General features: G+C 45.1%; 1 protein-coding gene across 3 annotated transcripts in view; it reads left to right on the plus strand.

The window, feature by feature from the left end:
- The window catches only part of HMCN1 (hemicentin 1), a 924,522-nt gene that overhangs the window by 440,589 nt on the left and 469,129 nt on the right, over positions 1-14,804 (plus strand). For all 3 annotated transcript variants that reach the window (XM_073642974.1, XM_073642975.1, XM_073642976.1), the window contains exons 40-44: positions 259-382; positions 2,831-3,006; positions 3,825-3,921; positions 5,894-6,016; positions 6,556-6,717. In XM_073642974.1, the coding sequence (XP_073499075.1) occupies positions 259-382; positions 2,831-3,006; positions 3,825-3,921; positions 5,894-6,016; positions 6,556-6,717 (682 nt within the window). The remainder of the gene's footprint in view (positions 1-258; positions 383-2,830; positions 3,007-3,824; positions 3,922-5,893; positions 6,017-6,555; positions 6,718-14,804) is intronic.

Below are 14,804 nucleotides of genomic sequence, written 5' to 3' on the forward strand. Positions count from 1 at the left end.
TTTTCTGATGATGCACTGCTCAAGTCACCTGATCGCTGCAGCTAATCACAGGCCACAACAGTCCTGCTGGAACGTTACTTTTTCCTCTTCCTGTTCTACTCCAGACCACTGAGCGCCCTGCACTGGATCCATGTGGGTGCCAGTAGGTGCCTATAAGTACAGTAGTTTGTTATTTTTTACAGTTTCAAGTTCCTGGGGAGCTTTTTGCCCAGACAACCCATTTACTAGTTCAATGTACTGAAATCTCTTTTGTCACAGATTACTTCAGGCGGCAGGGTGCTCACATTAACAACTGCACAGGTCGGAGATTCCGGGAAATATACATGTGTGGCACTTAATGCAGCTGGAGAGCAGCAAAAGGATTTTGATGTATCTGTGTTTGGTAAGTTTGAGAGCTCGAGTTTAGCTTCATGGCCACTGCCCTACTATCAGTATTTGTTCAGTATTCGGTCAGTATTTTCTCAGGAGTGGGAGCCAAAACCAGGAGTGGGTGATAAATGCAGAATTGGTGACTTGTTTCTATTCTACCTTTTCTCTGATTATTCCTCATCTGGTTTTGGCTCCCACTCCTGAGAAAAAATACTGACTGAATACTGACCAAATACTGAGAGTGGGGCCATGGCCTAATTCTCCAAACTGCCCAAAGTTATGGACCTGAGTGCAGGATGCAATATAGTTACTATAAGCGCAGTGAATATAACCCACTGAAAATAATAACCGGCTTCTGTGCATTGGATCTGCTTGATCTTTACACAAGAGATTATAGAAGCATAGCTAGATTCCGCTGTGTACATAAAGCAGAGAAGAACCCATAGCTTTTTTGAACAGCAGTTTATAAAAAATACGGCAAAACCTTTAAAGGGCTTATCTGGTCTTTTTCTAAATATCAAGGAATCACATAGAGTGGCTGCAGACTTTTAGCAAAAGACTTAACAATCCCTTTATGGGGAACCTGGCAGCGGATCTGTGTGATCCACGGGCAGCATGTATCACACACTGATTGCATGATTTCAGCCATATATTCTTAACTTTGGAACACTGCAGCATTTCAGAGAAAATCATCGTTTAATAGCCGCTGGGAACCGAGCCGCAAGAGAGACTAGTCATACAGGTGGGTCCCCAGCAGCTTCCCCCCGTCCGCTGCCCTGGAGTGACAGGTGTGTATACGGAGTGACTTAAAATAATAAATGAACCATACCAAAAAGCAGAGACCAGCAAGGGCTGAGAAATGCCTAAATGAGGCATATGTGGAATAAGGGGGTTTGAGCATTATTTCTTTTTTTTTGTGTGGTTTAAACTATAATTTTATTCCCCAGTGCACCCTTCAACCACTTCACCATCTTAACCACAGTTTTGCTTGTGCTCAACTTGGGGAAGGAGAGAAGGACTCAACTGTTTTACATTATCATAGCTCATGTAAAGAGGACCTGTCACAAGCTCAAATGGAGCCGGTATTTGCTCTTATTTTATTCCTACTGTTTCCCAAATATTATGTTTCTTTTATTTTTTATTTTAAATCCACCATATGGCTACAGAGATTTTGTCCTTTTTATTTACTGCAAATTTTTATGGTCTCTACAACGGGGGTGTGTACTACAAGGTAAGGCTATGTGCCCACGTTGCGGAAATGAAGCATATTTTTTACGCTTCTCCCTGGCGGGAAAATCGCATGCGGATATTACATGCGGTTTTCCCGCCAGGTAGAAGCGTTTGTGAGGCGTCTTTGCATGCATTTCCGCATGCGGGTTATCAAGCACTTCTCCAAGCATCACTTGGAAAAGTGCTTGACAACTTGTTCAGAATGGTAAAAAATAAAAAAATAAACTTTATACTCACCTTCTGATGCATTCTCTGCCCCGTCCGGAGGCTTGAGCGGCTCACGCTGTTGTGTGCAGGACCTGCGGTGACGTCATTGAGTCATGTGGTGGGTCACATGACTCAATGACGTGGCAGGTCCTTCAGACAACAGCGCGACGGAGGGAAAACATCAGAAGATAAGTATAAACTTTATTTTATTCTTTTTTTTACAGGTTCTTTGGTACCCAGGTCTGGATGAGAGTCTCCTCTCATCCAGACTTGGGTACCATCCGCACATTGATTCCGCTGCGCTTCCGCAAAATTTAACATGCTGCGGATTTTTGACCGTAGCATATACGCTGCGGAAAAATCCGCAGCATGGGCATTGACATTGCGGAATGCCATTGGGGACCATGGGGTGCGGATATACATGCGTTTTTCAAGCGTTTACGCTGCGGAAATTCCGCAGCATATACGCTTGAAAAATGCTACGTGGGCACACAGCCTCATAATGCAGACTAGCCTAAAGACCAGCCCTCAAAGAATCCTGTGAACAATGCCCCCTTGTAAAGACCATAGAAATCAGCACTAAATAAAAGAACCACATGGCGGATGGAAAAAAAGAAGAAAACGGCATAGTCAGGGGAGCAGCATTAATAAAATAAAGCAAAAGCTGGTCACATTTGACCAAGTGACAGGTCCTCTTTAAGTGCTTAGCACCAGCTGCGCTTACATTTGCCTGTGCCGTGCACTACATGTAGACAATTGGCAACTAACTGCATGAAGAAAAGAATGTCTTCATCTCTGTCCCGGGCACTCGTGCACTTGGATGCCCCCACTATACAAACCCCATCTATTAGAGTTTATTCTGTATCTAAGTCTCTACTTGAGTTTAGTCTTAAATATCAGATTCATTACTTCTCATAACTTTCCTTGATGTCATTGTTTTCATCCTAGAAGGGCATGCTGTACTGTTATACAACATGTTATGTATCATTTTTGTTTTTTGAATTCTCCCTTTCTTCTGCTGTAGTGCCTCCCAACATCATGGGTGAAGAGCAAAATGTATCAGTCTTACAGAATGAAACTCTAGTACTAAAATGTGAAAGCAATGCAGTGCCCCCTCCTGTGCTGACCTGGTATAAAGAATGGATGCCTCTGCTGAGTAGGCCTAGAGCTCACATATATGATAATGGGAGTGTTCTTCAAGTAAGCCAAGGCTTCGTTACTAGTTCTGCTGGTTATCTTTGTTTTTCAGGGTATGCTGTATGCACCCATTTATATGTATACAATATAACATTATTATTTTACACAGTGTAACATTATAATATGGAACATATTACACTAACAGCCACCTTATACAATGCAACAAATGGTATTGAGCCAGCAAAATATGTTTTTTAGCTCAGCAGCTTTCAGGATTGTGAGGTCAGAGGATGAGAATGGACGATAATACAAGCAATAGCAGAAGTAGCAAGTAATGAAACACATTTTCTAAATTGTTGGGCTTTTTACCTAGTATATGCAACTTTTCAATAAATGCTTAAAGAAGTTGTCCAGTCCAAAATGATAAGTCTGCAGTCATTCTGTGTGATGAAGACTTATGAATCCCCCCAAGCCCAGAAGTGTATGGAGCGAGGCTGCACCCACTAGTTGGGTTCTGGCCAGGGGTATGTATAACGCATACTTCACCGATGTTCCCGGCTCAGAAACCGGTGAATCCCCGCAGTGTACAGTGCCTGCAGTGGAGGATTCATAAGCTTAGAGTCACACAGAGTGACTGCAGACTAATCATTTTGGACTGGACAATCCCTTAAAGGGTCTATCACTATTTCATGAGTAGAAGAAACACAGAAAAGCATCATTTTAGACAAATATACAAGGACAGTGATTACCATTGTAAATGATGAGGCAGATGAATACACTTTGCCAAAGACATGCCAGTATGTAATATGTGTACTATATGGAATTGTGCAGGAATCATTGTATATTGGTATATTACTCCTATAACACAGTATGTTTTGCAGATTAAGGATGCTCAGGTAAAAGATGCTGGTCGATATTCTTGTGAGGCTGCTAATGTCGCTGGAAAAACCGAAAAAAACTTTAATGTGAATGTTTTAGGTATGATATTTTAGCTTTTGCTTTATTTTAAACACCTAAAAATCTCATTTTGGGGGGTTATTTGAGATTATAAGAAAGTGTCAGCTCTCAAGCCTTTCCCACAAATGGATATACTGTTCCATCCTTATTTTGGAGTTCTTTTTCTGCAGCAGGACTTATCCAATGATATCCTGTAATATGCAGCCCACATCCAATTGCCACAGTCGAGCTGTGCGATTTCTCTGATCCTAACCATGGACCCTCTTAGATGTTGCAGCCAATACAAGCTTGAGAGACGAATAGGGATCCCTGTATCAGTCTGTTGACCTCCAGTGATGTGATTGTGGGATGATGATGGGTTTTTATGTGAGCTGAGTGCCTGACAAAGGACCAGAAGGTCTGCTAGAGGCATCTGCCTACTGAGTCAGCAGAGCTTAGTATTCCTATTAAGAAAAAGGTAAAATTATGTTCAATAAAGATTAAAGAGAATCTGTCAGTACTAGGACTTAACCTTACAAGCCGTCTGTATGGGCATGTAGGTCATAGGAACCTAAATAAAATGACACCTTAATATCTTATATGTAAATGAGCTTTTCAAGACTATAGGCTGGACACTGACCTGCATGAGCATCTGCCTCCAGAGCTTATGTTACATGAAGGGGAGTTACCAGATTGAAACAAGTAACAAGCACTAAATAGTAGAACTGAACGTGTTTCCTTACAAATACATTTCCTGCAGCTCTCACAGCTCTGCTGTATTACATTACTATTACAACCCTGTCTGCCTGTGAGCTGAAAGCCGAGAGGAACCTGCAGATGTGTCAGGTATCATTTTATTCAGCTTCCTATTACCTTTATGCCCATTTAGACAGCTTAGGAGAGTTCACCATACTGTCAGATGCCCTTTAAAGATAATCATTATATATATATATATATATATATATATATATATATATATATATATATATATATATATATATATATATATATATATATATATATATATATATATATATATATATATATATATATATATATATATATTTACGTAGACAGATGCAGACACAACAGAAGAGGGCCCCTGTGCAAGAAAAATGTATGTGCCCTTTGTAAGGTGGCGGTGTTCACACCGTGCAGTAACTGAGGCAGTGACCCAAGCAAGTTCAACATAAACAGCTTTATTCAGCAACTCACGGGTAAACAGAAAAGTCCTCCGGTTCGCAGCCGGGTTAACACGAGTCCTTAAACAACGGTGGGCAACAGCCACGTCTGGCCGCTCAGAGCCTGACAGGTGCAGAGCCTTCCCAGGCGTGGATTCAGCCACACTCAATCCTGCTGAGCTTTCCTCCTATGCTCCTAGCAGCTTCCAACATAGAACACCACTAATCCTTAGTGCAGGGGTTTTAAAGGACCTGTTTCAAGAGCCACTGGAAAACTCGGGTTGGAGGGAGGAGGCCCCCCTACTACCTTCCTGTAGCCTCCCCCAAGAAATTAAGGCCCTGCTGGGTGTTATTTAATCTGCCTTAGCCAGGTAGTCTGACCAGATGATTGCTCACCTTCATTCCTGCATTGCAGCCGCAGGTGAGTTTGTGACTGCAATGCACTCCAATGGATTTAATAGGTCTCTGTACACATTCTGGAGGATATATAACGTCCCTTGTATACGATCCCGGTCACTGCCTCACACCAATAACTCTTCATAATGCACAATTCCACATGCTTTGGAGGGGGTAATGGACCACTGGGTCCCCTGTCTCTTAGGCCCCTGTGCAGCTGCACTGGTTGCCCCACTGGTATGTCTGCCCCCTTGGTTCAGAGCTGCATTCAGAGTACCATTCACAACTGTACATTCAGCATATCTTGCATTGACTTTTTATTGATTGTGCTTGATTACGTGAAGCATGCTTTCTGATGTCTTTGCAGCTACACAGTGCTTAAGCTCTTGCCTTGTCCTGAAATATTGCTTACACGTCTCATATCTACTAAATCTTAGTGCCCCCAAAGATCAAAAGTTCAGCAGAAGAAAGAGTTGTTACTGTCATTGAAGGATCACTCATAAGTCTCATGTGTGATTCCAGTGGAATTCCAGCTCCTGCACTCACTTGGACAAAAAATGGTTAGTACAGTATATTACATGTCAAACTACTTCAAGTTATATAGCAGCTTTATCTCACAGTATTTTCTGTACTAACCTTTAGTGATGTTTATTATTGATCTCTTGCATTAAACCTTCTCAGTGAAATAATATGCTTGTAGTCCATAGCAAACATTCAAGTTGTACTCAGCAGAGCAGTAGCAATGTTCTCTGCTGCGCTGGTCTGCTTCATACATTGCGTACATCTGACCGCTGCCAGGCCAGATCCCCACCAATCTCATATTTATGGCTTATCCTACAGATATGTCAACAATTGTTTCAACCCCTTTCATTTTTTACACCATAGTGTATAGATTTGAAGCTTCATATCCTGAGAATAAATCTTTTAGGCTTTCTGTACCTGAGCAGTATGTTCTGTTGTTTTTTTTTCCCCTGCAAGAATAGAGCAGTATGCAGCATCAAAGAGTACCTCATTATACTTTGGGATCCATTATATCAAAAAGAACTGAAGCCATTATGGTATCATGAACAGAGCCTCACCCAGTTTTGGTGTGTTGCAGGTTTTCCATTTAATCCAGAGGACTCTGGCCGCATTCGTTATCTTTCTGGAGGTCGTCACCTTCAGATACCAATGGCTGTAAAGACTGATGAAGCAGAATATACTTGCACTGCTATAAACACAGCAGGGATTGCCACAAGGAAGTACAACGTGACAGTTTATGGTAAATGCTACAATAGTAATATTATCCTCAGCAATTTTTACAATGTCAATTATCTTGAAATACTCAAAGTAAAATTAATTCCATCAGTGACCACTACCAGTAACAAAATCCTGCACATATTTCATATGCAAATTGCCTTTTCAGAGAGGAAGAGGACTTGAACTCTATAGTGCCACCTATTGGAAGCAGCAATCCTACAAGTCACAATCGACCCTTTAACGAGTTGTGCAATATGACTTAGGATAACAGCCAAATCAGCATCTCAATTTGCAGACATGGTGTTTCGGGCTGTTGGCCCTCGTCAGTGCAAAGTATGAGAACTGATTTGGCTGCATGAGAGGCTCTGGACTGAGGTCTAAGGGGTAACATTTCTCCTTGTGGAGAGTGACATACTGGCGAATGAGCATCCTTACCTTGACATGCCAGCACATATTTCATAAATTTTAAAATAGAAAATTAAATGACAATGTGGATATTAACAGGTTGGTCTCTCATATGCCTTAGAATGAATTTGTAGGAATGCAGGGATATGGTGTGGCCCATAGACGTCTGTGAATGCCATATAATAGCTCTGAAAAAATCAGAAGCCACAGATAAATAGTCACATAGACTTTGTATATCTTTGTTTTTCCAGAGGTTACACATTATACAATAACGCATACAGTGGATATAAAAAGTCTACACACCCCTGCTAAAATGCAAGGTTTTTGTCATTTACAAAATCAAGAGTAGGGATGAGCGAACCTGAACTGTGAAGTTCAGGATTCGTCCTGGACACCTATTATCCGGTACCGAACCCCGAACACTGACTTCTTACTATATGTCCGTGTTACTGTTCAGGTTCAGCAGCCTAATAAAGCTACTTGAAAGGTAACAGCACAGCCAATCAACAAGCTTTAAGGCTGTGGACACTCCCGGCTCCATCACAGCCATGTCAAGTAATGTCATGGCTGTGATTGGCCCGTGCACCACATGACCCAGCCTGACATTGTTTTTTAAAAGTCATTTATTTATTGTACAATGTGGGGTCCCTCTTATTTTAATAATCAGCCAAGGGAAAGCCGACAGCTGTGAGACAATCTTATTATGCTGGTAAGGGGCCAATAATCATGGACCTTCACATAATAATAATAATCATTTTTATTTCTATAGCACCAACATATTCTGCAGCACTTTACATTTTAGAGGGGACTTGTACAGCCTATTAATTCTCATTCCCCAGATGTCTGCTTTGCCTTTGCTGGTTATTAAAAATGGTGGGACCCTAAAAAAAATGATGCAAGGTCCCCCTATTTTTAATAACCAGCTAAGGAAAAGAAGAGAGCTAGGGCTGATATTAATAGGCTGGGAAGGGCCATGGATATTTACTCCTTCCGAGCCTAATAAGACCAGACATCAGCCACCCAAGAAATGGCACATCCATTAAATGCACCAATTCTGGTGCTTAGCCTCAACTCTTCCAGATTGCCCAGGTGTGTTGACAATCAGAGTAATGGGATTGTGGGGTTGATGTCAGCTGTATAATGTTTGCTGACATCAAGCCCACGGGTTAGTAATGGAAAGGCATCTATCAGGCACCGCCATTGCTAACACAGTAAGTAAAAAGAGAAAAAATACAAAAAAAAACCTTAATTTGAAAAAAACGTCCCCAACAATTTCCTTCCTTCACCCATTTATTAAAAAAATAAATAATCTACACCGGTCCGGCGTAATCCAAATGGCGGTCCCAAGAGGATCCCAATCTTCTTCCTCCAATGTATGGAGCTCCATTCAAAGAACAAAGTTTCAGAGGCTGGAGCAGCAGTAGTGTTGAGCCACCCCCGTAGTGTTCGAGTTCGGTTCGGTTCGTCGAACACCCGTGTGTTCGCCGAACTGTTCGCCGAACTGTTCGTCGAACTGTTCGTCGAACACCTTCGAACACCGTTAAAACCAATGGCAGGCAAACAAAAACACATAGAAACACATAGAAAACACCTTCAAAGGTGTCCAAAAGCTGACAAACTGCTCAGAAGACACAACTAACACATGGAAAAGTGACAAGTACATATAGTCATGCGAAAATAAAAGAGGTGGAGGAGTAAAAGGAGGGGGAGACACAGATATAGGCATGTCATGCCCTTCTAAAATCCAAAAAGTGAGAAGCCGAGACGGCCAGTCTGCTCCTGCCCGTGCCACCTCCGTGTCGCCGGGTTTGTGCCAGAGCCGCGGTGAACCCTGATGGCCAGCCCCCCTCTCCCAATACTGGTGCCTGTCCGCTGGTGGGTCGAGCGAGCCCCCCTGTGGTGGAGGCAGCTCTAAGCTTTTTAATTTAAATTGTCTCTCTAATTTGAATGAATACACTTTAAATCCATTTACAAGGATCTATTGGAGGGCAAGTCTCATGCCAGCAGCCGCGTAATTCCAGCTCCAGTAGCGTCCACTAAAGCTGCTGCAGTTAAAAAGCTTTTATAAGGATCGAGCTCGGCTGTCCACCGCAAGGCATCCTACTGCCAGTCCCAGCCCCTATGCCTTGGGGTGCCTCCTGATGCTCTTCACTGAGTATCCCAAGGTCCCGAAGCATTTCCTTTGAAAAAATTAAGTGTCTAAACTACAGGTGGTGTAGCTTGGAGGTGTGATATCTCACTCTCAGGTAAGGATGGAGTGTGGATCAGGACCCGACACCTGCATGCATTACACCACATTGCCGTGGGGCAGGGCGACCAATATGCCCCTGAGATGGGCACGACAGTCCCTGTCCCTGGCTGGAGTGGGGGGAGGGAACACTGAGGAAGGGGAACCCTGTAGTGCAGGAGCAGGGAGGAAGCAGTTCCTGGGTGCATTGAGAAGGGAGTATAAAAGGTGGGCACCATCTTAGTTCAGTGCAGAGAAGTCTGAGCAGAAGTGGCAGGGAGCAGGGGCTCTGCATGAGCTCTGCTCCGGAGGCGGGCCTAGTAACAGAGGCCCAGGCCTGGAAGAGGGAGAAGGAAGGAAGAGGAGCGGAGAAGGCTCCAGGAACGAGGAATGAAGGGATCCCAGGGGTGCGGACGGGCGAGTCGCCACCGCACGCCCGAATCCACCTGCGTGGAGGGGTCAGGCCAAAGGGGGAGACCGGTCCCCGAACTAGTGGAGGCAGGAAACGACCCTCAGCTAGAAACCGGAGGCTCTGACATTTTATGTGGCGCAGCCCCTCGCTACACCCGCTAGGAAGGCACCACATAGGGTCAGGGAAACTGGCGCCAAGTTTACCAAGAGGAGGCCCGAGGCAGCCGGACAGAAGTGTTGGTAAGAAAGGCCAGACAAAGGACACACAAAGGGGGTCCTGTGAAGTGCTCCAAAGTTATCTGGGAGTTGTCTGAGCCCCTCACCTGGTGAGCACAGTACGACGTGGGCAGCCGTTACCTGCAGACGTGGTCTGGATAATAAGAACTGTGAGTAAAGGCCCTGGACTGCATCACTGACTCCGTGTCGTTACTGCTGCTGCCCTGCACCATCACCCCCATCCTCCGCATACACTGCCCTGAGGCTATACTCCTCCCGTGGGGAGTTATGCTATGCTCTGCTGCACCCACAACACCAGCCTCAGCGGTCTGCCCTGTAGCGGCGGTTCACTCTGACCGCAATCCACGGGTGGCGTAGTCGGACATTTAAACATCAAAACCACATAAATAGTTCCGCCACTGGTTTGACCGCCCTGAGCCACGGAACCGGGTCGCCGCCACGAAGACTACAACCACCAGCATCCACCAAAAAGGGTCCGGCTCCGGGTGTCCCAAGGCCCAGGGGGTGCGTCAGAACATTTTCATCACCTTTCACAATCACCAATGGGACAAGGCAGGGATGTCCTCTGTCCCCTCTCTTATACATCCTAGTGACGGAGCACCTGCTCTCATCAATTCGCCATAACCCCAATATTAGGTGGATTGAGGTGGGAGGCACCGAGGACAAGTGCTCTCTATTTGCTGATGATGTCCTAGTATATATCACTCAATCACATATATCCATCCATGCTGTTATGGCTGAAATAGATCACTTTGTTACATGGTAAAATTTTAAAATCAATGCAGCGAAGTCTGAGGCCCTCGATGTCTCCCTCCCCAAATCCATATAGGATTCCATCCAGTCCAACTTTCCCTTTGCCTGGCCCTCACAGGGTATCAAATACTTAGGAATTCCTATTCATAGAGACCTCTCCCATCTATGTTATCTTAATTTTGGGCCCTTTATTGAACAATTCCATACAGACCACGGTTGGCAAGTTAGAACTGTAAGATTCACTACGTGAACCGCTGGTGTTTTGTGGAAAAGCACATGTACACCGCGTTACAAATTATTATGCAAAAAGTGTTTAGGAGTGATAAGGGAAGAATTTGTTTGTTTGTCAGTTAAACTCATTGATGGTGATGTGTGTCAGGGCTCTTTATATCACTGTAAGCAATTGCAGACACCTGTGCTAATTAGTTTGGCAGGTGTGTCCAATGAAAGGCAAGACTACTTAAGAAGGCTCTCTCACATTATTAAGCAGCCTACATTTTCTGCCAAAATGGGAAAGAAAAAGGATGTGTCGGCTGCTGAGAAGCAACAAATTGTGGAGTGTTTAGGTCAAGGCATGACTACAATCAACATTGTGCGATGATCAGGATGAAGTGTCTTGGCAATCAAGAAGTATGTAGCTGATTCACAGTACACACATGTGCGTGCTGATAAGGGCAAATTGAGGACTCTTTCCTACAGGCAATTACGTCAGGTTGAAAGAGCAGCGGCAAAAAAGCCTTGTCATAGCAGCAGACAAGTTTTTGAAGCTGCTTGTGCCTCCAACGTCCCCCGAACAACAAGATGCAGGGTCCTTCAGAGGTTTGCAGCTGTGCATACGCCATCCTGTCGACCTCCTCTATCCACTTCACACAAGCAGAAACGGCTCCAGTGGGCCAAACATTACATGAAGACTGATTTCAAAACTGTTTTGTTCACGGATGAGTGCCGTGCAGCGCTCGATGGTCCAGATGGATGGAGTGGAGGATGGCTGGTTGATGGACACCCCACACAAACACGGCTACAGCGCCAACAAGGAGGAGGTGGAGTAATGTTTTGGGCTGGAATCATGGGGAGAGAGATTGTCGGCCCCTTTAGGATCCCTGAAGGCGCTAAAGATGAACTCCTTAATGTATGTGGATTTTCTCAAACAGCACTTCCTGCCATGGTTCAAGAAGAAGAACCGTGTATTTCACAGCAAGATCATTTTTCTGCATGATAATGCACCATCTCATGCTGCACATAAAACATCTGCATCTCTGGCTGATATGGGCATAAAAGGGGACAAACTTATGGTGTGACCCCCATGCTCCCCTGACCTCTACCCCATTCAGAACCTTTGGAGCATCATTAAAAGGAGTGTCTATGATGGCGGGAGGCAGTTCACATCTAAGCAACAGCTCTGGGAGGGTATTCTGTCCTCATGCAAAACAATTGAAGCAGAAACCATCCAAAACCTGACAAATTCAATGGACGAGAGAGTTCAGAAGCTCCTTTCGAACAAGGGGTCCTATGTGAAAATGTAACATCACCTAGAATAAAGTTTTGAGTTGAAAACTGTTTGATTTCAGTTTCTAACAACCTGCTAATGCTTATAATTTCAAAAATGACCATTTTTTTGGTCTTTATTAAAATGAAAAGGTTGATCGAAAAGTTTGGGGGATCTAAGAGTGTGGCAACCCAGTAGTCATGATTACTTCGAATTCTGACAATATGAGGGTCATGCTGCAGGTAGTGCAGCAAGAAGGCACTTATGTGTCTTGCGCATCTCGGAGCCCCAAAATTATTTTCCGGGCTAGATGCAGCTAAAAATTATTTTTAATTTTAAATCTGGTGGAGCTTATTATAGATGGCCTAATAGGATCAGTGCTGCACACTGCTACAAAGCCCAAATTATTTTCCAGTCAAGATACAGATAAACATGATTAGTAATTTGAAAGCTTAAAACGTTTGGTAGGGTGATTTTAACCAATCATCAAGCTTTTACTCTCCCCAGGATGACACAGGGGTAGAAAAGTCGTTTCGGATCCATGATTTGTTCATCTTTATGAACGTGAGTCTGTCTACATTATCAGTGGAGAGCCGCGTGCGCTTATCTGTCAGCACACCACCAGCAGCGCTGAACACACATTCAGACAGAACGCTGGCTGCGGGGCATGACAAGATCTCCAAGGCGTAAGTGGCTAGCTCCGGCCATTTATCCAGATTGGAAGCCCAAAAAGAGCAAGGGTCCAGTGACAGTCGTGGCTTCAATGTTTACTTGGAGATACTCCTGTACCATCGTCTCTAGGCGTTGACTATGTGTCAGACTTCTTGTCTCCTGTGGCCTTGCAAAGGATGGGCTAAAAAAGTGGTGAAATTATTCCGCAAAATTGATGTTACCAGCAGATACTGTGGTTCTGTTACGGTTTGAGTGCTGAACACTTGACGGTCCCACGGTTGGCAAGTTGGAACTGTGAGATTCACTACGTGCACCACTGGTATTTTGTGGAAAAGCACATGTAAGATTCTGCAACAGTCTCTGCTGATACTCCTGCATGCGTGCATCCCTTTCTATGGCAGGAATAATTTCTGCAAATTTACTTTTGTACCGGGGATCTAACAGTGTGGCAACCCAGTAGTCAGGATTATTTCTAATTCTCACAATTCGAGGGTCATGTTGCAGGTAGTGCAGCAAGAAGGCACTCGTGTGTTGCGCATCCAGGAGCACCAAGTCCCTGTTGTGTTGGTGGCGAGGTAACAATCATGCTTCCTTCCTCTGTCCTCTCCCCCCAACCTCGCACAACACAAATGTGATCAAGGTCTCCCTCATCTGATGAGTCTTCCATCAGTTCGTCCTCCACTTCTTCCTGGGCTCCTGCACCTTCCTCACTAGTTTGGCTGCTACCATGCGCCCTGGTAAAACCATCTCCCCCACCCTCACATGCCTGCCGCCTTGGTGCTGCCGACCTTCTGGACCTTGCAGATGTTAGCCCTTCCGCATATAACTCCTCCTCCTCTACTTCCTCCACCTCCTCTTGTGCCACCACCTGACTCCGAATTCTGTTTAACATGTGCTCCAGCATGTAAATCACCGGAATAGTCATGCTGATAATGGCATCGTCAGCACTAAACATCTTCGTCGCCATTTCAGAACTGTGCAGAAGGGTGCATAGGTCCCTGATCTGAGACCACTCCTCCAGCGTGATTTGCCCCACCTCTGAATCTCGTTGGCCCAGGCTATACGTCAGAACGTATTGCACCAGGGCTTGTCGGTGCTGCCACAGTCGCTGCAACATGTGCAGAGTTGAATTCCACCGGGTAGGCACATCGCATTTTAGCCGGTGAAGTGGCAGGCCCAACGACTTCTGTAGAGATGTAAGTCGCTGAGCTGCGGGATGCGAACGGCGGAAGTGAGCACACAGCGACCGTGCCCTCTGCAGAAGGCCATCTAGTCTGGGATAGTGGGCTAAAAATTGCTGGACAACCAGGTTCAACACGTGAGCCATACAAGGCACGTGTGTGACATTGCCCCGGCGAAGGGCCGCACCCAGGTTTGCAGCATTGTCGCACACGGCCTTCCCTGGTTTCAGGTCCAGTGGAGACAATCATTCATGAAATTGGTTCTCCAGAGCTGACCACAACTCCTCAGCTGTGTGACTCACATTTCCCAGACATTTCAATGTAAAAACCGCCTGATGACGTTGAGCCCTACTGCCAGCATAGTAAGGAGGTGTGCAGGATCCCTTCTGCGCAGTTAGAAAGCTTGTGGCATGACCAGACAGGCTTTGGGTGCAGGTGGAAGACCGAGAGGAGGTTGAGGAGGCAGAAGCAGTGGAGGAACTTTGACATAAAGAGGATTGACGCACAACTCGTGGGGACGGCAAGACTTGGACAGCAGCCCCTTGTCCTGCTGTCACCATAGTTACCCAGTGCCCAGTCAGCGACATGTAACGCCCCTGTCCATGCCTACTCGTCCAAGTGTCTGTGGTGAAATGCACCCTGTCACACACAGAGTTTCTCAAAGAAGCGGTGATGTTGTGTGCGACATGCTGGTGGAGCGCAGGCACACCTTTCTTTGAGAAGTAGTGCCGACTGGG

This window comes from Phyllobates terribilis, unplaced genomic scaffold, assembly GCF_046119375.1.
Source record: "Phyllobates terribilis strain yellow unplaced genomic scaffold, ASM4611937v1 Scaffold_8__6_contigs__length_399053987, whole genome shotgun sequence".
In the NCBI taxonomy this organism is placed as follows: Eukaryota; Metazoa; Chordata; class Amphibia; order Anura; family Dendrobatidae; genus Phyllobates; species Phyllobates terribilis.